General features: G+C 47.3%; 1 protein-coding gene across 1 annotated transcript in view; it reads right to left on the bottom strand.

Moving 5' to 3' along the window:
* The window catches only part of ANO2 (anoctamin 2), a 331,055-nt gene that overhangs the window by 72,965 nt on the left and 232,558 nt on the right, over nt 1-25,532 (bottom strand). The window contains exon 15 of the mRNA XM_070454162.1: nt 2,980-3,054. Coding sequence (XP_070310263.1) covers nt 2,980-3,054 — 75 coding nt within the window. The remainder of the gene's footprint in view (nt 1-2,979; nt 3,055-25,532) is intronic.

Raw genomic sequence — 25,532 nt, 5'->3', positions numbered from 1 at the left:
ATTTTTTTTTTTGACCAGACCTTACAGCATGCAAGATCTTAGTTCCCTGACCAGGGATCAAACCTTTGCTCCCTGCAGTGGATGCTCAGAGCCCTAACCACTGGACCACCAGGGAAGCCTCCTTAATACAATGTTTAAACGTTACTTTCCATTTACGGTTATTACAAAACATTGGCTGTGTTCCCCAAGTTGCACAGTACATTCTTGTGGCTCTTGTGTTTGAATTCCATAATCTTACATCTGGACACAGCCAAACTGCAGCGGAAGCCATGCTATGGAGCCCAGAGTCTTAATTTCACATGATGAGAGACACAGTGGGGACAGCCGATCTGGTCCTGACCCTCCAGGACTTGCATTCTGAATGGAAGTTGAGAAGACCACGGCACCCATACAATAAGGATGCTCCCCTTGGAGAAGGGAATGGCTACCCACTCCAGTATTGTTGCCTGGGAAATCCCATGGACAGAGGAGCCTGGTGGGCTACAGTCCTTGGGGTTGCAAATACTCAGACATGACTGAGTGACTAACACTTTCTTTTCACTTTCAGGAAAGGCATAGACGAGCAGGTGACATTTCAGCAAGGACCTAACGGAGGATATCACAGGGCCAGGGGTCAGGGGGTGCTGGCAGAGGGTGGCTTTAGCAATGAGTGAGGGAGAGAGTTGGGGCAGAAGATGGATGTTGGGGAGAAAGAAGGTCTGTCTCAGTGTAAGAATGTCAGCTTCTATGCCTCGTGAGGTTGATGCCGAGCAGGATCTGTGGGGCTCCTGGGCACAAAGCCTTTCTGTGAAATAGCCTTCATTCAACCTCTGTGATTTTCCCTGAGTTCCAATGTGCAGATTTGAACAGTCACTAATCAACGGAGGAGCAGTCATAAAGCCACCTGGGACAAGGCTAAAGGAACCAGAGAAGCTTACCAAGCCTAGGAGACACCTGAGACCCTGCTTCCCAGGTGGGGCCAGTGGTAAAGAACCCACTTGCCAATGCAGGAGACAAAAAAGACATAGATTTGATCCCTGAGTTGGAAAAATCCTCTAGAGGAGGCTGTGGCAACCCACTCCAGTATTCTTGCCTGGAGAATCCCATGGACATAGGAGGCTGGCAGGCTACAGTCCATGGGGTCGCAAAGTGTAGACATGACTGAAGCGACTGAGCAGGCACATTGAGACCCTGCACACTCCCTAAATTGTCAGCATCACCACCCTTGGATCCAACCAGACCCAGTGTTGTGGCTGTTTTGAAACTTTGCAGAAGAAAGAAGAATGCAAAACTGTCACAACCTTGATCCTTACCACATACCCCTGACCACAGTCCTGACTATAAGACCTCTCCCTACTCCCCAGGGAAGGGGGCACAGTTCTTGAGATGCAAGACTACCATGCTCCCTCTTGGCCTGGCAGAGAAATAAAGCCACTTTCTTCCTTCTTGGAAGGACAGATGCTGAAGCTGAAGTTCCAATACTTTGGCCACCTGATGTGAAGAACTGACTCATTAGAAAAGACCCTGATGCTGGGAAAGATTGAAAGCAGGAGGAGAAGGGGATGACAGAGGATGAGATGGTTGGATGGCACTCAATGGATGTGAGTACGTAAACTCCGGGAGATAGTGAAGAACAGGGATGCCTGGCGTGCTGCAGTCCATGGGGTCGCAAGGAGTCGGACACAACTGAGTGACTGAACTCCATATTTCTGTTCAGCATTGGTGAACAGAGAACTAAGATTTTAGCCTCAGATGTGATGCCTTTAGAGAGTTTTGAGCAGAGGAGTAATGTGATGTGACCTAGATTTGGAAAAGATCAGCAGGCTGATGATCTGTTGGGGCCAGAATAACAGCAGGGAGCTGAGTTAGGAGGCCACTGTGATAATCCAAGTGATGGAAGAGGGTTTCTGATGACTGGTCTCTGATATACAAACATGAGTCAATGGTTATCTTGGGCGTGGGAGGAAAGCTTAGGCACCCTGCTCTAAAGGGAGGGAATTGCCTCTGATAATCCTCCCATAGAAAAAGGACACAAAAGAGGATTCATTCAAAAAGGAAAGGAACATTAGCTCAACACTCTGGGCTGGAGAAGAAAGAGAAAATTCATCTTTGTCCACCCGGGCCTCTTCCATGGGTGAGGAAGATGAACACCACCACACTGGGCTTTTCTTAGCTCTCATCACTCCATGAAAAATATCCTCAATGGATGACAGACTGGCATCCCTAAAAGCTTCCTCATGGCCGTGGTCCTGGCGTCTTCTGCCAAGGTTTAGTCACTACTGGTGGAGGAGGAAATGACACTGGATACTCAAGTTCATTGCCATAGATGCCCTGGGCTAACTCTGTAACCAAAAAAAGCCACTCTTTTACAAACATCATCCTGACCCCTTTATTTCAAATTCCACACCTTGTTCTAGAGTAATGCCAAGCCCCATCTGGAGACTGGATTTTTAAAAAACAAAAAACAAAAAAAAATGCAGAAAAGTTAGTGCAAAATAAGGATTTTTTAAAAAAAACCAAATTGGTAGGGGGCTATATAATTTATTACCCAACTTGGAACACTTTTGTAATAATTTTATTCATCTATTTATTTTTGCCCGTGCTGGGTCTTCGTTGCTACGAAGGCTTTTCTCTAGCCGTGGTGAGCTGGGACTACTCTTCATTGCAGCGTGTGGCCTTCCATTGCAGTGGCTTCTCCTGTTGTGGAGCAGGGGCTCTAGGCACGAGGGCCTCGGTAGTTCCAACACGTAGGCTCAGGGTCACACTTCCTGGGCTCTGTGCACCACGGGCTCAATAGTTGTGGTACACAGGCTTCCCGGCAGGTGGGATCTTCCTGGACCAGCGACTGAACCCCCATCTCCTGCCCCTCTAGGAGGACCGTGGGTTTATCTTCACTAGCCCTTCATCATCCCCACAGCATCACAGACTAACACCCCCAGCATTAGCACAGCAGGATCCACACGCACATGGCAGAACCAGGTGTTCCCACCAGGAAATTACCATGAACAAGATGGAGGCGAAGTTCATCAGGTAACCTGGGAAACGATCTTTCCAGGTCAGCTTATCTTCATCGTCCTGGGGAGAAACAGGAGAACAGTGACCATCAGATGCTGTAAGTAACAGATATAAAATGCCCTCAGTTTTCCATAAATGTGTATATTATTCACCACTCTACTTAGAGATGTTTTTGGTCTCCGATGCCTTACCCTCCACATCAACAACAGCCCTCCTAATTCTGTGATTTCTAGATTTTGGAAAATCTGTAGTGAAAAGAGGACAATATTTGATTTCAACCTCACACTGGGCTAAAGTTTCAGTTCAACCGCTCTATCTGTTGTGTGAACTTTGCTGTGTCTCTTAACGTTTCTATTTCTTCATCTGCTAAATGGGCACAGTCATGACCCCCATCCTGATTCATGCACGGGATGGTTTTGTTTGTTTTATTTTAATGAGAAACACACAAATGCGGTAAAGTGAGAGACAAATGACAGATACAAATGACCATGGGGCAGCATCCTAGAATAGATCATCATTTATATCAGACACTAGCCACTGACCTTAGATCCCGAGTGTGCAAATTACCCACAATTTTTGTTCTTCAAAGAACCTATACATGTTGTCATCTGTTCCCTCCAAAACAACTGTTCTCCCCTGGTCACAAAGGCAGACAACTCAGGGTGTAGGCTCAGCTGATGCCTAGCTGTCAGTCTGGCTGAGAACCAGACTCCATCCAGTTCACCCCTTGCTCTCTTGGGACCTCCGTATCCCTGGCCACATCTGTCTTCCCCTCCCCCTAAGGACCCTCACCTGGTAGGGTGAAGCCCACCAGGTACAAGGGGTTAAACACCTCTGCCAATTAACTGCCACACAATTTTAGCCTGGGCACTGGATTTGATGCTTTCGAACTGTGGTGTTGGAGAAGACTCTTCAGGGTCCCTTGGACAGCAAGGAGATCAGATCAGTCAATCCTAAAGTCAACCGTTAATATTCATTGGAAGGACTGATACTGACACTGAAGCTCCAATACTTTGGCCACCTGATGGGAAGACCTGACTCAGTGGAAAAGACCTGATGCTGGGAAAGATTGAAGGCAAGAGGAAAAAGGGACGATAGAGGATAAGATGGTTGGATGTCATCGTCGACTTGATGGACATGAGTTTGAGCAAACTCCAGGAGATGATGAAGGACAGGGAAATATGGTGTGCTGCAGTCCACGGGGTCGTGAAGAGTCGGACACAACTGAGCGACTGAATAACAACTGGAATTCTTCGAGCTGCCATTCTTTACAATTAGAATGGATACAGTGCCCAGCACCTTCAAGGTTGCCTCGAAGGCCAGCTGAAGCCATCCTGGGGAGGATGCAGTGGAAACGGCAAAGCCCTCCGTGCTGGCGAGGTAAGGCCCCTGCATTTCTGGAGCCTGTCTGACTCTAACTCCACAAGCCAGCGTTCCAGGCCCTGCTCTGCTTCTCTCGCCCCTCCTAGCCAGATTTCAGAACACACCTGATCTGACTCTAGCAACAGTGCCATCTAGGCTTTGAAAGCTTGTACTGTAGGCTTCCCCAGTGGCTCAACAGTAAAGAATCTGCCTGCAATGCAAGAGACTCGGATTCGATCCCTGTGTCAGGAAGATCCCCTAGAGGAGGAAATGACAACCCCCTCCAGTATTCTTACCTGGAGAATCCCACGGAGGAGCCTGGTGGGCTACAGTCCATAGGGTCGCAAAGAGTCAGACGTGACTGAGCGACTAAACTTCCATCACCACTCTAAGTGAAGGGCCTTCTTGGCCTGAAAATCTTCTTTCTAAAAGCCTCTGTGAGCCCACTATGTGCAGACTTTGCAGCCATGTGCAGTGGGGAGACGGTGGACAGTGGACAGAGTCACTGTCCCTAGGGGGCTCCCTGTTTAATGGGATGGAAGTGACAACCACACACAAAAAGAGCTTCAGGAATCCCGTGCCAGTTCAGGAAAGTGGGTCATCCTGGAAGTAAGCCTGGGCAGGATTTGAGGAAAGGAAATGGTGTGTCCTTCTCCAGCCATGTCTGGAGCTGAGCACAGGGCTGAGGTGACTACACATGGTGGAAAGAAACATTAACAGCTCAGTGGTCTGTAATGACCTAGAGGGGTCGGAGGGAGGTCCAAGACGGAGGGGATAAATGTATAAAGTGAAGAGTTAGTCACTCAGTTGTGTCCACCTCTTCGAGACCCCATGGACTATAGCCTGCCAGGCTCCTCTGTCCAAGGAATTCTCCAGGCAAGAAACACTGAAGTGGGTAGCCATGCCCTTCTCCAGGGGATCTTATACTTTTAGCTGATTCACTTCATTCTACAACAGAAACAACACAACACTTAAAGCAATTATATCTCAATTAAAAAAAAAAAAGAGCATTAAGGCTGGAGTCATTCAGTGATCAACGCTCTCATGTACCAACGACGTCAACAAGGGATGCTCGGTTTCTCGTAGGCGCTGATAGGATCAGGTCTCCAGACTCTGAGCCCAGCAGACTTTCCATCACACAGTGAGAACAAGGTCACTGCAGACCTTGACCATCCAGCAAGGTGGGACTATAAAAACCTATTTCTATTAGGACTGAGGCAAGTCCTCTAAATGAGGCCAGACATCAAAAGGGACTAGTATTTCTTTCTCTCTGCCTTCAGTATTCATTCTTTTTTATTTGTTTTCTTTTTAATATTTATTTATTTGGCTGCGTCGGGTCTTAGTCGCAGCCCACAGGATCTTTGCTGTGTCATGCAGGATTTGTCGTTGCAGCACAGGGACTCCCTAGCTGTGGCACAGTCTCAGCAGTTGTGGGCACACAAACTTAGCTATTTTGCAAGTGGGATCTTAGTTCCCTGACCAGGGATAAGACCCGCATCCCTTGCATTGCAAGGTAGATTCTTAACCACTGGGCCACCAGGGAAGTCCCCAGTGTTCATTCTTAATTTCACTCACACTAGTAGTATCTTGGTTTCCCAGATGGCTCTAATGGTGAAGAATCCGCCTGCCAATGCAGGAGAAGCAAGAGACTCAGGTTCAGTTCCTGGTTCGGAAAGATACCCTGGAGAAAGAAATGGCAATGCACTCCAGTGTTCTTCCCTGGAGAATCCCATGGACGGAGGAGCCTGGTGGGCTACAGTCCATGGGATCACAAAGAGTAAGACATGATTGAGCACAGTGGTATCTTACTTTAAGATTCTGATTAGAAAGCTGAAGACGGGTGAGTAGATGATAACTCTGTAGGGATTATGAAAAGAAGTCTAGGGTTATGTGGGGTTCATATGGAGACCTCTCTCATTATGATTACGGTCTGGATGATTCTCTGACTCTTTTCCTGCCTTCTGGCCTGAGGATGAGAGGTTCTGCGTTGAGAACCAGCAAGCCAGGTGTGCTCAGAAATGCCAGCGATGAGCAGGGAAGGGGAAGCTCCAGTTACAGATTCTGCGTCTCCAGTTCCTCCCTGGTGAGGCTCCCTGAGTGGGGAGCAGAGCAAGGAGAGATAGAAAGACCTGTGCATGGCCCATGAAATCAAGGGAAGGGGCAAGGAAGCAGTCAGTGAGGATGAAACCGGGCTCAGAATGCTCCTCAGGGACAAGATAGACAGTCTTAGAAGAAATGGGAAAAAAAAGGAAGTGCAAGCAGAGAAGTAGGAAACACAGCCCCAGATGAAAAAGACTCTGAAATAAGTATAATTGTAGAGGATGACTAGCAAACCCAAAGGCAGGGCCAGGAGTCAGAGAGGGTTTTGGCCAAGGTTCCTGCCAAGTGTTCCACCTTCTTAAGGCCAGGGACTGAGTGGGATGAGGTGCATTCAGACCAGCCTCTATGCACACTAAGTCACTAAAGTTGAGTCAGACTCTTTCTGACCCCATGGACTGTAGCCCACCAGGCTCCTCTGTCCATGGGATTCTTCAGGCACCAACACTGGAGTGGGTTTCCATGCCCTCTTCCAGGGGATCTTCCTGACCCAGGGATTGAACCCCCATCTCTTGCATCTCCTGAGTAGACAGGTGGATTCTTTACCACTAGCACCACCTGGGTGGGTGCTAATTAGAATCTTTGCTCACTGGCACAGAAAAGATGTGAAGATTCATGGCCAAACACCATCCAGTTAACTACACTCCATGTAAAAGTCACACAACCAGTTTATGGGATCGTAGAAGAACTTGGAACTTGAACTTCTGAGTTCAACTCTTGGCTCTGATACGAGTCAAGTGGCCTTGGGAAATTCCCAGAATCTCTGTTTCCTCATTTGTAAAGTAATTATATTCCTTATCTGTAAAATCCATAAACGGTAACATCTACTGTGCCAAATTATTATACCATGTATTTTATATTAATTAGCCAATCCATGGAGGGGCCAAGCCAGTGCACCTGCACACATAGGTAAGCGAGAGCTCTCAGAGTCTCCCTCTTTTTAACTCGGAGATGACAACACATCCCACTGAAGTGGCAGAGGTCATGCACAGATCACACAGCTGAACACCTGGGAAGGCGCTCTGTCAGCTCTAAGTGTTACTCCCTCAGTTGTGTTCGACTCTTTGTGACCCCATGGACTGTAGCCTGCCAGGCTCCTCTGTCCCTGGATTTTCCAGGCAAGAATATTGGAGTGGGTAGCCATGCCCTTCTCCAGGGGATCTTCCTCTCCCAGGGATTGAACTTGAGTTTCCTGCATTGCAGGTGGATTCTTTACCACCTAAGCCACCAGGGAAGCCCCAACAAAAAGCCACACCAGGCGTCCCACCAAAAGTAAGGTCAAGTCAGTGTCATGACTGTATCAGAAGCGGGCGGACAGGAAGGGCTCAGCTAATTCACCACTGATAAGCCAGGAGCCTAGCCATTGTCTATGCTTGTGTCCTTGTCCCTAAACTATGGCTTTCACTTCCAAGACTCCAAACAGGAAGTAGCATGGTGACATCCACAACAAACCACAGCAGTGTCCTTTTGGCAGACTGAACAGCAGGAAATACAGTCACCGCAAATGCAGTAGATGAGACTCCTATTCAAGCAAATCCTGGGAGGGCAACCTTGGAAAGTGGTCAATCATCCCTGAGTTTGTATTTATTTAAATTAACACATGATTAACATATAATAAAATTCACCTTATTATCACGCAGTTCTGTGAATTTTGATAAATACATATGTATCATGTGTAACAATGACCACAATCAAAAAATAGAACCATCATGCCCTCAATGCTGCCCCACGTCTCTTTGTGGTCCATCACATTCCTCAGTCTCCAGCTCCTGGCAAGACCTATTCTCTATCCCTTTAGTGCTGCCTTTTCCAAAATGCCATAAAAGTAAATTCCCATAGCATGGCTCCTTTCCAGTCTGACTTGTCTCACTTAATGCACTGCATTTGGGATTCCCTTTAGCTACATTTTCAGAACTCCGTTTTCTCTTATTGCTGGGTAATATTTCACCATATGGACCTGCCACAACTCACTGAACCATCGCTGGTTGAGAGATGTCTAGATTGCTTTCAGTTGTTGGTAATTACGAGTAAAGCTGTTGGAAGTATTTGCACACTGGCTTTGGTGTCAGCATAGTGAAGTGAAGTCGCTCAGTCTTTGCGACCCCATGGATTGTAGCCTACCAGGCTCCTCCGTTCATGGGATTCTCCAGGCAAGAATACTGGAGTGGGTTGCCATTTCCTTCTCCAGGGGATCTTTCTGACCCAGGGATCGAACCCAGGTCTCCCACATTGGAGGCAGACGCTTTAACCTCTGAGCCACCAGGGAAGCCCTAGGTAAATACCAAGTAGTGGAACTGCTGACTCATGGGTTGTGTGTATCTTTGGTTTATAAGCAACTGCCAGACTGTTTTACAAAATGGCTGTTCTATTTTTGCATTTTCACCAGGAACATATGAGAATTCCTTCCTCTACTTTCTTTTCTTTAAATAAACTTAAAAAAAAATTTTAGAATAGCTTTAGATTTACAAAAGCTTCAAAGATGGTACAATGTGTGTGTGTGCATGTGAGTACATATACATACATATACACACAACTCTGCACCCAGGTTCCTTATTATGTTAGTATGGGTACATTTTTTGCAAGCAATGAACCAATATTGTACCTTATTATGGTTTTCTTTTTGGCCACGTTCAGCAGCATGCAGGATAATAGTTTCCAGACCAGGGATCGAACCCATGACGCCTGCTGTGGAAGCTCAAAGCCTTAACCTCTGGACTACCAGGGAAATGCCTGTACCTTACTATTAACTAAAGCTCACATTTTATATGGATTTTCTTAGTTTTCACCTAATATTCCTTTTCTGCTCCAGAGTCCCATCCAAGATTCCAGTTATTTTTAGCCATCATGTCTTCTTAGGCGCCTCTAAACTATGACAACGTCTCAGACTTTTCTTCTTGCTGATGACCTTGTCAGTTTTGAGGAGTAAGTAATCAAGGATTTTGAACAATGTTGCTCAGTACAGGCTTCTCTGAAGTTTTTCTCATAATTAGGTTGAAGCTATGGGTTTGGAGGAGGAAGACCACAGAGGTACAGCCAAACTTGCACCAGAGAAAGGACATGGTCACTGTGTGGTGGTCTGCTGCCAGTCTGATCCACTACAGCTTTCTGAGTCCCAGTGAAACCATTACATCTGAGAAATATGCTCAGCAAATTGATGAGATGCATGAAAACTACAATGCTTACAGCTGGCATTGGTCAACAGAAAGGGCCCAATTCTTCTCCATGACAACACTCGAATGCACATCACACAACAAATGCTTCACTTTACAAGCTAAACGAATTGTGCTTCGAAGTTTTGCCTCATCCACCATATTCACCTGACCTCTTGCCAACTGACTACCACTTCTTCAAGCATCTTGACAACCCTTTGCAGGGAAAACGTTTCTACAACCAGCAGGAGGCAGAAAATGCTTTCCAAGAGTTCATCTAATCCCGAAGCATGAATTTTTATACTACAGGAATAAGCAAACTTATTTCTTGTTGGCAAAAATGTGTTGATTGAAATGGTTCCTACTTTGATTAATAAAGATGTACTTGAGCCTAGTTATAATGATTTAAAATTCACAGTCTGAAACTGCAATTACTTTTGCACCAATCTGACATCATGTTCATTTAATCACAGCAAAGGGACAGGCCATAATACGACCTGTCACTCATGATGCTTGTCAGGTTTCCCGGCTGTCCTGTAACTGTTTCCCCTCCTTTCATACTTTACCCTTCGGAAGGAAGTCACTACACGCAGCCCACATTTGACAGATAGACAGTTATAGTCTGCCTCCTTGAGGGGATAGTATCTGTAGATTCCTTGAAGTTTCTAATTCAGATGTTTATAATGTTTTAGATTTACTTCAAGTATGGATTAAGAAAAGACATGCTCAGTTATGCCAATGTTAAACCAATACAGACTGCTCTGAATTCAGTAAAGGAGAATAAAGATGATATTTGCCTACTGCTCAGGAAGCATCATGCCTGAAACAGAACTGGATTTTGGCTTCAAAGGAAGCCATCTGTGGTCCTCTTTCTTTGAAGAATTCTAAAGGGGCAGGAAATCAATCCCGAATATTCACTGGAAGGACTGATGCTGAAGCTGAAGCTCCAATACTTTGGCCTCCTGCTGCAAAGAGCCAACTCATTGGGAAAGACGCTGATGCTGGAAAAAATTGGAGGCATGAAGAGAAGGGAGCAACAGAGGATGAGATGGTTGGATTGTATCACCCACTCACTGGACATGAGTTTGAGCAAACTCTGGGAGATGGTGAAGGACAGGGGAGCCTGGCATGCGGCAAGTCCATGGGATCGCAAAGTCAGACACAACTGAGCAACTGAATAACAACAAAAGGGCAGGAAGTCAAGCACCATCATCATCACCTGCCTCACCCACTCCAGCTAACCACTGGAGGTTTGTGAATAGATTGGCTTTGGTTTCCATTAGAATGTTCACATACTGAGCCTCTGTTGCTGAAAATATTTGTGTCAAGGGGACAATGTCAAGGAGAGGGAATAGTGAGGCATTTGGAAATACAAGACCTGGGCTTCATCCCTGTCTCTACCTCTTTATTAGCTGAGCAACTTTGGGAATATTGTCTAACATCTCTCTGACCTCATAGCATCACCTTCAATCGGACAACTGGTAGACCTGCCCTACTGAGCCTCAATGAGTACATCAGGCATGTGACAGTATTGGGAAAATTTTAAGTTCTGTATAATTGTGAGTTGTTATTAATCCTATTTCTATGCAGGAAGCTTTCACTGAACATCAAATGTGTATCCAGCATTGTTCTGGCACTGGGCACTGCAGATATGGAGAAGCCACATTCTTTGCTCTTTAGGGTGAGATCGTTGGACAGCATCACCCACTCAATAGACATGAGTTTGAGCAAACTCTAGGAGATAGTGAAGGACAGGGGAGCCTGGCATGCTGCAGTCCGTGGGGCCTCAGGGGATGCTCCAACCACTAAAAGAAACTGAGAAACACAACACCTATTATGAGGTGATATGACACATGTCATGGGAACACAGAGGAGGGAGCAATTGCCTGCCTTGGGAGAGAACGAAGACATCAAAGATGAAGAGACATTTTACTTGTGACTAAAGAAAGACAAGTGTTTTCCAGGATGAAAATAGAGATGATCATATGACCTCAGGCATAGAACCAAATTCTCTGCACCTCAACTTCCTCATCTCTAAAAAAGAGATTAAGATGAGTGCCCTTCATACAAGATTACTGCCGTGAAGATGAAATGAGGTGACATATGGGAACATGCACATGGAACTCTGCCTGACACAGAGCTGGAACCCAACACTTGTAACCTAACTTCACTATCATCATTATTGTTTCAACCACCAGGGACCCTGGCCCTTATCAGGACACATTAGATGACATTTCCTTATCAAATGACAAGGAAATCTCAAGTTCAATGTGGGCTCTGCTTCCTACAGTAGAGATCTGGGGGCCATTCTTCCAGTTCTGAAGTCACACAGCTGTTCTACGTGACCTGGTCCCACTTTGCCCTGACACAGTTGTTCAATGACCCCTCTGCTGGTGAGTCTTCAAGACCCCTCACAAACAGTGTCTATTCCAGAAGTAGAGATCCCACCAACTTCACCATTATCTCTCTCTCTCTGGTTTTCTCTCCTAAAATAGCTCCTCCTCCAGGAAGTCTTCATGGCCTGACCACAAAAGTAAGGCCAGCATTTGACTGCACACTCCTCCCTTCACTGACATTGGGCACCCCACAGTTCCTATCACCATGACACTGGTCCCGGGCATGGTATTGGTCCCCACAGCACAAGCACACACAGCCTCCTGGAGTGAGCCTCCAGGTCCTAGCCCTTAGCCCTGTGGGCTTGCCTGTAACTGATCCCCAGAGCCTTCTAGAGACAGAGACAGATTTTTGGGAAGGGTGCCAATCTAGGAAGGCAATCCTGACAAAGGGGCTGGAGGTAGTGACGTGGCACAGCACCCAAAGCAACAGGCATGGACGAAGTCTAGGGCAGAACATAGTGTGATTTGCGGCTCAGATGGAAACTTTCTCTGTTCCTCCTGCTGCTTGGTGACTTCAGCAGACTCAGAAATACAGACTCGGGCTCCCTTCCTCCCCGAGCTGAGGTCCAGCCTGCTTACTCTGCTCCTCTGCCCCAGACGGCCGTTGTTTCACTACCTCTATTTCCCAGTGGGCGGCCTTGACCTTCCTGGGTTCCAGGACTGGGCTGAGCATCTCTCCCTCCCTGACCCCAATCCCAATCATCCTATCCTGTGTCCTGTCTGGAGTCAGACCACAGACAGCCCCTCCCACTCACTCTCTAAAGGGGTGCCCCTTCTAGATTGTGGTGGTGGAAAAGGGGACTCAGGTGGGTTGCCCCTAACAACGTATGAGAGCCCAGGGCAGCCATGTCATCATCCCTGTCCAGACTTCCTTGCCTGTAAAAGGAGGAGGCTGGGCTGAAGCCACCAGGGCCCCCCATGAGTATGATACACATGAATCCTTAATCTATAACCTTATCTAGAATATCACACAACGACCTAAGCAGAATGACCATGGACTCGATGGTCAGAACATATCTAAATCCAATGTCGAGTGGGGCCTCCGAGGATTGACGTGATCTGGACTCTGGCCCCTCTTGAGCTTCAATTCATTGCTAAGCATTCAATCCCTTTGCACTCCACTCCAGCCACACTGGCTCCCTGCCTGTTCACTGACCATCACCAGCTCAAGACCTGAATGAGATTTCTCCTCTTCCATCTCTTTACCCACTTGGGTCCTCTGCTACCCTTCCATTCTCAGTTCTAGCATCACCCCTCCAGTGAGGCCTTTCCTAAGGCCCCAGCCCATCCTCTGACCCTTATTATTCTCTATCAAAACTATGCCTATCTGAAGTTATCTCAAGTATTTATTTATCTCCTCTCTGCCTCCTTTAGGAAAGCAGAAGCTTTGTGAGGGTGGGCATCCTCTGTGTCTGGCTCCCTGCTGGGCTCCAGCGCTAAGATCGGCCTGGCTCCAGGAGTGCACTTGCAGGTGGGGCTCGGTGGGTAAGGATCAGTTTGGAAACAATAGCCTAGCTCGTCTTTGAAATGCCCAGTGCACAGAAGGTTGGGATTTAGCACTTAGCCTCTGGTGGGTTGAAACTAACTTCACACAGGAGGAGCCCGCAGTACAATTTTGTGTCCCTGCCTCAGGCTACAATGCCAAAACCTAAGGGGAAAATGAAGAGACTTCTTGGTAACTTTAAGAATAATAGTCAAATGCATGTCCTATTCACAATAGCCAAGACATGGAAACAACCTAAATGTCTGTCCACAGATGAATGGATTAAAAAAAATGTGGTACATATGCATGATGGAGTATTACTCAGCCATTAAAAAAATGAAATAATGCCACTTGCAACAACATGAATGCAACTAGAGATTATCATACTAAGTTAAGTAAGTCAGGCAGAGAAAGACAAATATCATATGATATTGCTTATACGTGTAATCTAAAATATGACACAAATGAACCTATCTATGAAACATAAGCAGAATAAGGGACATAGAGAATAGACTGGGGGTTGCCAAGGAGGAGGAGGATGGGAGAGGGATGGATTGGGAGTTTGGTATTAGCAGATGCAAACTGGTGCGTATAAGATGGATAAACAACAAGGTCCTACTGTATAGCACAGAGAAATGTATGCAATGTACTGTGATAAGCCATAATGGAAAGAATAAGAAAAAGAATATGTATATATGTATAACTGAGTCACTCTACTGTACAGCAGCAATTAACACAACACTGTAATTTAACTATACTCCAATAAAAACACACTCAAGGGCATATCCCATGAGCATGTGCTGCTAAGGACAGTTTTTTTGCAAGGAGAACAACCCAGGGAGGAGAGTCAGCCTAAGTGACACCCAGCTGTGTTCCCACCTACCCCCTGCCTCTAGGCAAGGCAGCGACCACCATCCTGGACTCACTGTGAAGACCTTGAGATGGAGATCCTCCAGTCACTTAGCTCCTTCTAGTGTGTCTTATTCTTTTAGATCACACAGTACCTCTCAATTTAACCAACAAGCCTCCAGCTTCAGTTTGGGGCCTTTTCCTTACCTCCTATCCCACAGAGTGGAAAACATATCTGTAGAATATTTGTTTACAATCCTGAAGTTGTTTGTGACATCCCCCCTTATTCCTGCTCACTTCAGGAGCAATATGGTTTTGTAACCCCTATTTTTTCCCCAGATATTTTTCAAATTGTGGTGCTGGAGAAGACTCTTGAGAGTCCCTTGGACTGCAAGCAGATCAAACCAGTCAATCCTAAAGGAAATCAATCCTGAATATTCATTGGAAGGACTGATCCTGAAGCTGAAGCTCCAATACTTTGGTCACCTGATGCAAAGAGTTGACTCATTGACAAAGACCCTGATATTGGGAAAGACTGAAGGCAAAAGGAGAGAGGGGCGACAGAGGATGAGATGGTGAGATAGCATCAGTGACTCAATGGACATGAATCTTAGCGAACTCCAGGAGATAGTGAAGGACAGAGAAGCCTGGTATGCTGCAGTCCATGGGGTCACAAAGAGTGGGGAATGACTTAGTGACTGAACAACAACAACAAATAGATGTGGAAAAATATCCTTGCCCTGCATCGCTGTCTGCATCTATTCCCTCTGGGCCATGACGCTGCTCTAAGAAGGTAGCTATACCTCACTGTGTTGGACGAGGGGATGGATGGATGAGAGGATGACTGGATGAATGAGGGTACCATCCTTACAGAGTACCTATTAAGAGAGGCTCACTGTCCTCCACTTAAAAGCAGAGATGTGCAAAAAACAACATCGGGAGATATGCTGGTGATTTCTATTTAAAGATTAGGCAGGGGGCCTGAGGAAGAAGCAGGACCTGAGTCCTGGAGGATGGGAAGAAAAGAGCTGATGGCCCAGCTCCCAGCAGAGGCTCAGACTGCAGAGAAGACAGACTGCCACAGTGCAAGGGGAGGTTTTAGAATGGGATGCCCTGGGCACTGTCACCAACTCCCACGTTGGCTAATCATCAGTATCATTTAGGAGACTTCTCAAAATAAGTCTCTCAAAATATCTTGGCCCAATTCCAGATTGACTAAGTCAGAATCTTGGGGGTGACAGAATCTGATTTTCAAAATGCTTCATGGGCAATGCTGCAGCTAAGCCCAATTAGGGAAGTCCTATTCGTGGAGACTGGCTCCCTGCCTTGCTGCATTTGCTCCAGGGCCCGTATTCCTGTGGTTTGTCCCTCTGTGAACAGAGTCTCTGAAAGGCACTCACAGAGTGGAAACAAGCTTGGAGACAATTCCCTCATGTGCGGTGTCAACATGGAATTCATATTGTCAGCGGCATTGCTGGTTCCCATCCATGCCCACCCCCGCCCCCCACCAATCTGCAAACTGGCTGTAGGGCCAGAGCCACACCGATCACACTTGAGGCCAGGGAGAACCTTCAGGTCCACTGTGGGTCCTGGAAGATCAAGGAGTCAGGAGGCAAGAACTAAGGGTGGGAGGCCCGCCTGCTCACTGGCCATGCTTGGAACCAGCAGTCAAGGCATTTCGATCATCAAACCAATTGTTTGACACGCCACAGAAGCCTAGACAGAATCTCAGTATCTTACTCAATTTACGCAGCTACATCTCCTATTGTGAATTTATTGGACTTTAAAAGTCCCCACATAAAGAATCCTAAAAAGTGCCTGTAACTTAGTTAAGCACAGGTTAAAAGATGGCTGGATGGCTGGCCTGATGAATTGTGGATGGATAAGGGTGAAAAGCAGTGAAAGTGTTAGTTGCTCAATCATGTCGATTCTTTGCAACCCCATGAACTGTTTGCCTCAGTCGTGTTCGACTCAGTATGACCCCATGAACGTAGTCTGCCAGGCACTTCTGTCCATGGCATTCTCCAGACAAGAATACTGGATTGGGTTGCCATTTCCTCCTCCAGGCGATCTTCCCAACCCAGGGACTGAACCTGTGTCTCTTATTATATCTCTTGTACTGGCAGACAGGTTCTTTACCACTAGAGCTACATGGGAAGCCCAAATAGTAGCCTGCCAAGCTCCTCTGTCCATGGAATTCTCCAGGCAAGAATACTGGAGTGGTATCCATTTCCTTCTCCAGGGGATCTTCCTGACCCAGGGATTGAACCTGGGTTTCCTGCATTGCAGGCAGATTCTTTACCATCTGAGCCACCAGGGCAGCCCATGAATGAGGGTATCATCCTTTAAAGGGTATCTCTTAAGAGATGCTCACTGCCCCCCCACTCAAAAGCAGAGATGTGCAAAAATAGACTTGGGAAATGTACTGGTAAGTTCCATTTGGAAATCAGCATGCCCTTTGCAAGATTTCACTTGCAAATGAATAAATAATGAATCTCAACAACATCCATGTGTTTTGGGCAGAAAAGTAAGGATGCTTTGTCCGTGGTTCTGTAACACCATCAATTAGTTCTGGTGTAGCCCATGGTCACCGTTATACTACGGGTAGGCGGTTAGATGATACACATCTGAAACTGTTTATTTTTCACTGGAACTGCATGAAAAACATATTTGCAGGGACTTGTAACAACAGTAAACTGGCAAGAAGACCCTGTCATTAACTCTCCTCGGGGTGTTTGGCGATGCTGCACGCAGCCAGCAGGCAATGTTTGTTTTTTCGTTTGGTTTCAGATTTTGTTAACTAATAGAGAAGAGCAGGTTGTGGTTCTTCCTCTTCATTAACAAGAAGGACCAGGACCAATGGACAGGGAGCCCAGCAAGGAAAACTGGGTCAGACATGCAGAAGCACTTCCTGGTTCTTGCTCAAGCCTGGGGTCCCCAGATCAAGGGAGGTGGCCTCTACTATCCTTCAAAAGAGTCATCTTCAAAACCGGCCCTGGCTCTTCCTAGAGACATAGCCAGGGCCAGATAACACATGAAGTGAAAGTGATAGTCGCTCAGTGGTGTCCGACTCTTCGCAACCCCTATGAACTGTAACCCTCCATGCTCCTCTGTCCATGGGATTCTCCAGGCAAGAATACTGGAATGAGTGGCCATTCTGAGTCACCACGAAAGCCCACGATAACACACATGATTCACTAATGTGTTCTAAAATTATTAAGTGAAATAATCCATGAAATGTGTTGCACCACCCACACATGCGGTAGGTGAAGGGAGATCAGCTCTAGCCACACAGGCCTTTTCTTTAGGTCCAGAGCTCTCTGTGGCTGGGAGTTGGCTCTGTCCTTCCAGGCTAATGACATCCTGGATGGAGACACAGGACAACGACAGTGGCCATCCTGGGTATGCCCACGCTCAGCTTCAGCTGGGTTTACCAGGCCCCGACAGAGAAAGGGATATGGGGCCAAAGAGAGGAAGAAAAATCCAAAAACGGGAGGACTCGGAGGAGGACGATTGCTCTGTGGTTGGACGTGCAGGTGGTCTCTGCTGGCTGCCTCTGGGGTCGCCATCACCCTCTTGGGGCCTGGGAAGAGGCTGGGCCCAGGGAGTGCTACTGAGCATGCTCAGTGCGTGCAGGCGCCAGCCTGGGAGGGCGAGTCTGGCCCTCATGACCCTAGGTCAGGCCCCCGTCAGCTGCCGCCTGTAACCACCCTGCCACGCCACCCGGCAAGGAAGGGAGGGACCCAGGGCCCAAGGCCCATAGCAGAACCCCTGCCCTGCCGCACCTCTCAGAGCTCATCCTTCCCCCTCTCCACACACAGAGCTGCCCTCAGCCCCGCCAGCTCCCTGGTCAGTATGGAGTTCTGAGGGTGGAGTTTTGACCCTCACGAAGGGTTAGGATATGTGAATAGGTGGGCTGAGGCGTCTCAGATGCCACTGGTGCAGTGGTCCTGCCTACCAGAACACTGAGAAGGGGCCCTGCGGCAGTGACTTTATAAACACCAACTCTGTTCCAGGGACTGTGCTGCGACATTCCTGCCCCAGGACTCTCAGAGCCCAGGCCGAGATGGAAGGGTAAGTGGTCACGGTGCAGTGCAGCCACTGCTGGGACGGGACCACGCGGAAGATTCTGTGGGAGCCTGGTGGAGAAGCTCCCAACTGTGGTGTCTTCAGAAAAGACTCAGTAAAATGCACACATGAGCGCTTGTGTGTAAGTGTGTGCATGCATGTACACACACACACACACACACAAAATCATCCTTGGTGGTCTGGGTGTGCCCCAGATCAATGACTCTACCTAGCTGAGGTAATGGTCCAAAACTGCTTGTTCTATCTGCCTCCTCATCCATCCACAATCCATCCATCTATCCATCTACTCCTTTATCCATCCCCTCCCTCATCCATCCATTCATCCCCTTATCCATCTACTCCTTTATCCATTCATCCATCCATTTTTCATCCATCCATCCATCTTTTACTGTGTGCTTACTAAGCTACAGGCACTTTTCAGGATTCTTTATGCATCTGATCTCATTTATTGCTTCCAATAACTTTATCAGACAGAAGTTTTTAGTGATATTTTAAATCCAAGGAGTTCAAGACCCAAGAAGCTTAGTTTCTTGGCCAGAGTGCCCTAATAAATGGCTGAGCTGGTATTTTAATCTAGATCCAAATAATCCCAATCTAAAGTTCTTTTTAGCTCTCCCACATCCCCTACACTGTGTTCTTCAGAAAATTGGAGTTTTCAGGTACTCACAGATGTTCCATACAGACAATCTCTCTCTTTTAAGAAATGTATTAGTAACTGCCAACATATAGATCTCCTGGAGAAAGGAATGGCAACCCACTCCAGTATTCTTGCCTGGAGAACAAAATGACGGAGGAGCCTGGTGGGCTACAGCCTATAGGGAGTTGGACACAACTGAATGACTAACACCTTCACACACACACACACACATACACCAGAGGCTCTGGTAAATAATGCAGGACCTGTATCTAATCCAGGATTCACAGACTCAGTGGTCACTGAGCTTCTTTGGTAGGTAACAACTCAGTTCCAGGGCAGTTTGAGAAAAGTTACTCTACCCCCTTATCTGAGCTAGGATCCGAACCGAGGACTCCTGCCCCCAGCAAGGTATTTTTTCCTTCTGCCAGCGAGCGATGACCTGACTTTAAGCTAATCAACAGTCTATCCCCTTGCATCTCAGTGATTCTCTTCTTCCTTCGCCTCTGTTCTCTCCCTGCGCATCTGCACATCGCCACCAAACACAGAGGGTAAAGGGCCCAGGAGACATTCCAGAAGTGACAGGTTTGGTCTGCAAGCCACTGGATTTGCAGTGTACACTGGACTCCCATCCCAGCTCTGGGCTCGGAGCCTTAAATGCCTACTGGTTCAATACGAGAGCCCATCTTCCTGGTTCTTCTTGCCTCATCCCCCCACCACACTCTTCTGTAGGGCTGTCCACACAACAGCCTTCCTTGCTTTCTATACTCCATCCCCAGCTCTGGCTTTGGGAGGATTTACTTGTAAAGTTTCTCTTTCTATCCTTCTTATAGTTATCTCTCTGGGAAAAAAGAGACAGACAGGCAGGACCAACCCAATTATGAGCATCCCCAGGCTCAGAAAAGATTCTACTTGCTGCCCCAAAAAGAGAGACTGGGCCCTGCTTCTCCCCACCTGGAGCCAGGAGCTAAAGGCCAAGGGTGAGTCGGCAGGATGTCCGTGCAGGGGAACCCCCTCCCACTCTGCGGCTGCCCCACATCCCCGCCTGCCACCCCCCAGGGAGTCAACACACATCATGCCCCTGGACTCCAGGCCCTGACTCACTGCAGTGCCGGGAAGTCACTGCCTGAGAATCTGCAGCCTCAGCGGCTCCAACCAGGCCCTCTGTTCTGCACCCCAGGGGCCTGACCACCTCCCACTGCCAGCCAGGGGATGGTTTTTTCCAATGAACTCAAGTCATCCTGAATGTGTGATCCCCCGGAGGGGCTGGAGTTGGCCTCCTGAACATGGACGGGGAACCCCTCTGCCTAGTGAACAAAACGTACAGCTAAGCACAAGAACCTGTGCTCCCCTGGGTCTCACTAGTATCCTTGGGTCCCCAGGCTCCCCAGCAGAGAGCAGCCTGAGCACCATGGGACCCCACACGAACCAGATCAGAATTTAAGGATGAGGAATTACATGTTGATTGCTTCTGACACTGAGACAGAACAGTGAGAACTGAGGCTCCCAAGGGGAAGGGAAATCTACTTCCCTGAAAATAGGCAACCCGAAAGAAAGGTGCTAGGACAACAAATGCCCAATGGACACCAAGAGACCATTCTCCCCTCCTCTCTCTTCATGGCCCCTTCCATCCTTATCTACTACGTAGTTAATAAATTCTGATGGGAGAAAAGACATGTGTGTGCGCATGTGTACTAAGTCACTTCCGTCATATCCGACTCTTGCGACCCCATGGACTGTAGCCCACCAGGCTCCTCTGTCCATGGGATTCTCCAGGCAAGAATGTTGGAGTGGGTTGCCATTTCCTTCTCCAGGGGATCTTCCCAACCCAGGGACTGAACCCACATCACTTATTTCTCCTACAGTGACAGTCTGGTTCTTTATTACTAGCGTCACTGGAGAAGACCCGGGAGAAAAGGAGGAAAGACAAAAGAGAAGAGCGCTTCAAATTCTCGGTCTGCTTTCAAACTGTGGTGTTGGAGAAGACTCTTGAGAGTCCCTCAGACTGCAAGGAAATCAAATGATCCATCCTAAAGGAAATCAGTCCTGAACATTCACTAGAAGGGCTGATGCTGAAGCTGAAACTCCAATACTTTGGCCATCTGCTGTGAAGAACTGACTCATCTGAAAAGACCCTGATGGTGGGAGAGATTGAAGGCAGGAGGAGGAGGGGATGACAGAGGATAAGATGGTTGGATGGCATCACCGACTTGATGGAAGTGAATTTGAGCAAGCTCTGGGAGTTGGTGATGGACAGGGAAGCCTGGCGTGCTGCAGTCCATGGGGTCACAAAGAGTCGGACACGACTGAGTGATTGAACTGAACTGACCTTTTTTACCCTCCACAAAGTTTCCAGTCCCCCCACCAAGTATAAAACAGAAGCAATATGGTAACAAATACAATAAAGACAAAAAATGGCCCAGATTTTTAAAAAAATCTTTAAAAGAGAAAGAAAGTGGATAAGGAAAGATAAAGGTTCATTCTACTATTTCCTCTATTTTGGGGCATGTTGGATCTGTTCCTCTCTCTGCTGTGCCCTTTTCTTCCTCCTTCTTGAGTCTGGGGAGGACGACATCAGGCAGTTACCCCAGGGTTTCCCTGGAGTCTCAGGCTCGCTGTCATCACTGGCTTCTGTTAAGGATGCACTCTGGAAGTGAGGTTCCAGCCCCAGCTCTGCTGTGTGAACATTCATGAGCCAGAAGGAAAAAAATATTAAGTTCCTCACTATCAAATTTTACTTTGGAAAGCAAGACGATTTTCATTTGTACATCTATCTCCTTGTTACCCCATCCCCCCACAGAGTTTCCAGTTACCCAACAAAACTGGCCACTGGTACATTTTCAAATGAAGACTCTTTGGTGGTTGTGAATTGACCTTGGGACTTCCCTGGTGCTCCAATGGTTAAGAGTCCATCTGCTAGTTCAGGGAACATGGGATCAATCCCTGGTCCAGGAAGATCCCCTGGAGAAATGAGTGGCTACCCACTCCAGTATTCTTGCCTAGATAACCCCATGAACAGAGGAGCCTGGCAAGCTATAGCCCATGAGTGCTCAAAGAGTTAGACATGACTGAGCAACTGGACAATAAGTGGTGCCTCCTCTGGTGGAGACTTTCTTAACCTAGTGTGATCTATTAAACAGATGTAATCAGAACTCCTCATTCCTGAAGAGATTATACAGATATCCTTAAATCTAGCAGTCAACTTTCAGAATTGTGTAAAGGCAAGCAGCAATTGCCATGATGCCAGGGTTGCAATTTTTGGAAGCACTGATTAGGTTCTGTTGAAGGCAGCAACTAGGAGTCAGACAGAGTTCCTTCATGTGTTCTCAGCGCTTGGTTTGTGCTGCGGGCATGTACTCATTGCTTTATACTTTTGATTATCTACGTGTCTTGTTGTACACGAGAAAAAGGGGAGCTCCCTGAGGACAGTGGTTGTATCTAACTCATCTACTTCCTGGAGGTCAAGGCACAGAATAATGCACGAAGCGCCTCACGAACTGAACTGGACTTGCTGATCTTTCAAAGACAGTAAGCCCTTGTGTCTATGGATATGTAGTTATCACAGCCCCATAAACAGGTTCTCTTTAACCTGTAAGGTCACACAAAATTTTACAAGTCGCCTGTTCCTTCCTATGAAGATATCCAAAAGGGAGAATCAATAGAGGCAGGGGAGCACGGAGGCAAAGATCACATGTGGGGTTTGGGAGGTCCGGGTTCCAGTGAGAGCCTCGGAGTCCATGGTGGCCAAAGGACCTTAGACAAGTCCCTTGACTTAAGACTATGTCTTCTCACCTGTGGGACAGTGAGAAATACCATGCCCTCTGGCCACCCACAGATGTCAGGAGGTAATAACAAGTATAAAGCTCACACTTTGACAAGTTCAGGGATTTCCCTGGTGGTTCAGCAGTAAAGAATCTGCCTGCCAATGCTGGAGAGGCTGGTTCAGTCTCTAGGTTGGGAAGATCCCCTGGAGAAGGAAATGGCAGCCCACTTCAGTATTCTTGCCTGGAAAATCCCATGGACAGAGGAGCGTGTGGGTTACAGTCCATGGGGTCGCAGTCAGACATGACTGAGCGACTAACATTTTCTTTTCCCACACCCTCATTGAGCTTGCCATCTCTGGGGAGATGACTGGCCTGCATGGCTGACACCTGCTCTCTCAGAACCACACTTGCCCTCAGAAAGGGGATTTGGAAGGCCTGGGTTCACTTCCAGGGGAGGTGGATCACTGCAAAAAAGTCAAGAGATGAGAGAAAACAATTTTCCACCTTTCTCTCCTGCACAACGGACCACTTTCCACACTTCATTGGAGAAATTCAAGGAATGTGGGGACTTCTCGAAGTCACTGTCATCTGTGAGTATCTACCAGTCCCAGGCAGGCGTCCCTGGAGATGCCAAAGGCGTGTGCCACACAGGCGTGCCTCTCAGAGATGTCCTCAAATCTGCTTGCGATATGTTTTAATTTATTAGCTGACCTTACAGACAAAACATCATCACAATAGTCTTCACCCTCAAAAGGGTTCGCTCAGAAAGGAGAGGTCTTGTGGATCACTTCTGCATAGGAAGTGTGTGTGTGCATGTATGTATGTGTGTGTGCATGTATGTAAGTGTGTATGTATGTGTGTGTGTGCGTGCGTGCATGTATGTGTGTTTGTGTGTGTGTGCATGTGTGTGTTTATGTGTGTGTATATATGGGTATGTGTGCACGTATATGTGTGTTATGTGTGTATGTGTATATATGCATGCATGTGTATGTGTGTGTACATGTTTGTGTGTGTGTGCATGTTTGTGTGTGTGTGTGTATTGTGTGCATGTGTGCACATGTGTGTATATATGGGTGTATGGGTGCATATGTGTATATGTGTGCATGTGTGTGTGTGTGTGTGTGTGTGTGTGTGTGTGTGTGAGGGCAGAGGGGCAGATGGAGCTGAGCACAAGGGAACACATTTTTCAAAGGCCACCCTCGGGACGTGCCCGTCGGCAGCTGTGGGGCGGCTGCAGCTTGCATTTGTTTGGAAATTCAAGCCCGGGACGTACACAATTTTCCCCAAATAACCCCTTGAAGGGAAAAATGACAGTGTAAGTGACACCAAGAATACTCGAAAGCAGGGAGACACAGACAGCCATCTCCTTCACTCTGGTCATGTTGTGCCAAAGCCCACGTCCTGGAAACCTCTGTGCTCAAGGAGAATCACCAGTTGGGTTGTGCCTGGACTTCCCGTGTTTTAACTTCTTCTCAAGCTCTTGCAGCCACACGTTGGACGGCCCGACCAGAACATACCAGCGATCCTAAAAAACATTACCCGTCACCCTCTCCAAGCTCAGAAACGCCCCCGTCTCCGGTGCCGCTGTGTGACCAGTTGCTTCTACACACATCACACTGGGTGTCTCTCCCAGCTGGGGGTGGGAGGGGGGTCCCTACAGGTTCTCTCCGTCCTCTCACCCTACGTTCTACCTCGCCCTCTAAGTCCGTGAACTCTTTGAGCCATGCCCAGATTCCTCCCGTGTCAAGTCCTCCGTGGTCTTGCCAAGGTGGTCAAGAACCAAAGGCCATCCACAGAGCAAGAGCTTAACCTGTGACCAGGCTCACCATCCTCCAGTCCAAGGATGTGTACAAATACTTCAACTTTAAGATGCTGGCGCCAAAGCCAAAGCCGAGCCCTTTAACCATGTTCCCTGACAAGGCAGGAGATGCTGTTGGTGCTCTGTGTGGTGGGGGCTGTTCATGCCCCAAGTGGGCAGGGACCGTGGATGATAACCGAGGTCTGGAGCATTCTGGGTTCCGCCCTCTAATCACTCCAGGTGTATGGCAGAAACCAACGCAATATTTCACAGTGATTATCCTCCAATTTAATTAACTAATTAAAAATAAAGCACTTTGCTAAAAAAAAAAGAAAAGCAGAGGCCTTGGGTTGAAGAATTAATTCTTCTGAATCCATATTTCCTTAACCTGAATGCTTTCTTTCAGGTCAGGTTTGTGCCTTCTGTGCAGAACCCCTGATGTCAGCTACCTGGAGTAAGGATGTCTTTTTTTTAAATTGCTTATTGAAGTATGGTTGATTTATAATATTGTGCCGATCTCTGCAGTATAGCAAAAGGACTCAGGTATACATATATATATATATTCTTTTAAAATATTCTTTCCATTATGATTTATTCCAAGAGATTGAATATATGTTCCCTGTGCTATACAGGAGGACCACTTATCCATTTATCCATGTAGTAGTTTACATCTGTTAGCCCCAAACTCCCAGTCCATCCTTCCCCTACTCCATTCACCTTGGCAAACACAAGTCTGTCCTCTATGTCTGTGAATCTATTTCTGTTTCATAGGTAGGCTGATTTGTGCCATATGTTAGATTCCACGTGTAAGTGGCATCATACAGTATTTGTCTTTCTCTTTCTGACTTACTTCACTTAGTATGATAAGCTAAGTTGCATCAATGTTGCTGCAAATGGCATTATTTTGTTCTTTTTTA

Source organism: Odocoileus virginianus, chromosome 23, assembly GCF_023699985.2.
Source record: "Odocoileus virginianus isolate 20LAN1187 ecotype Illinois chromosome 23, Ovbor_1.2, whole genome shotgun sequence".
Classification (NCBI taxonomy): domain Eukaryota; kingdom Metazoa; phylum Chordata; class Mammalia; order Artiodactyla; family Cervidae; genus Odocoileus; species Odocoileus virginianus.
This window is presented reverse-complemented; position numbering and strand designations above follow the sequence as displayed.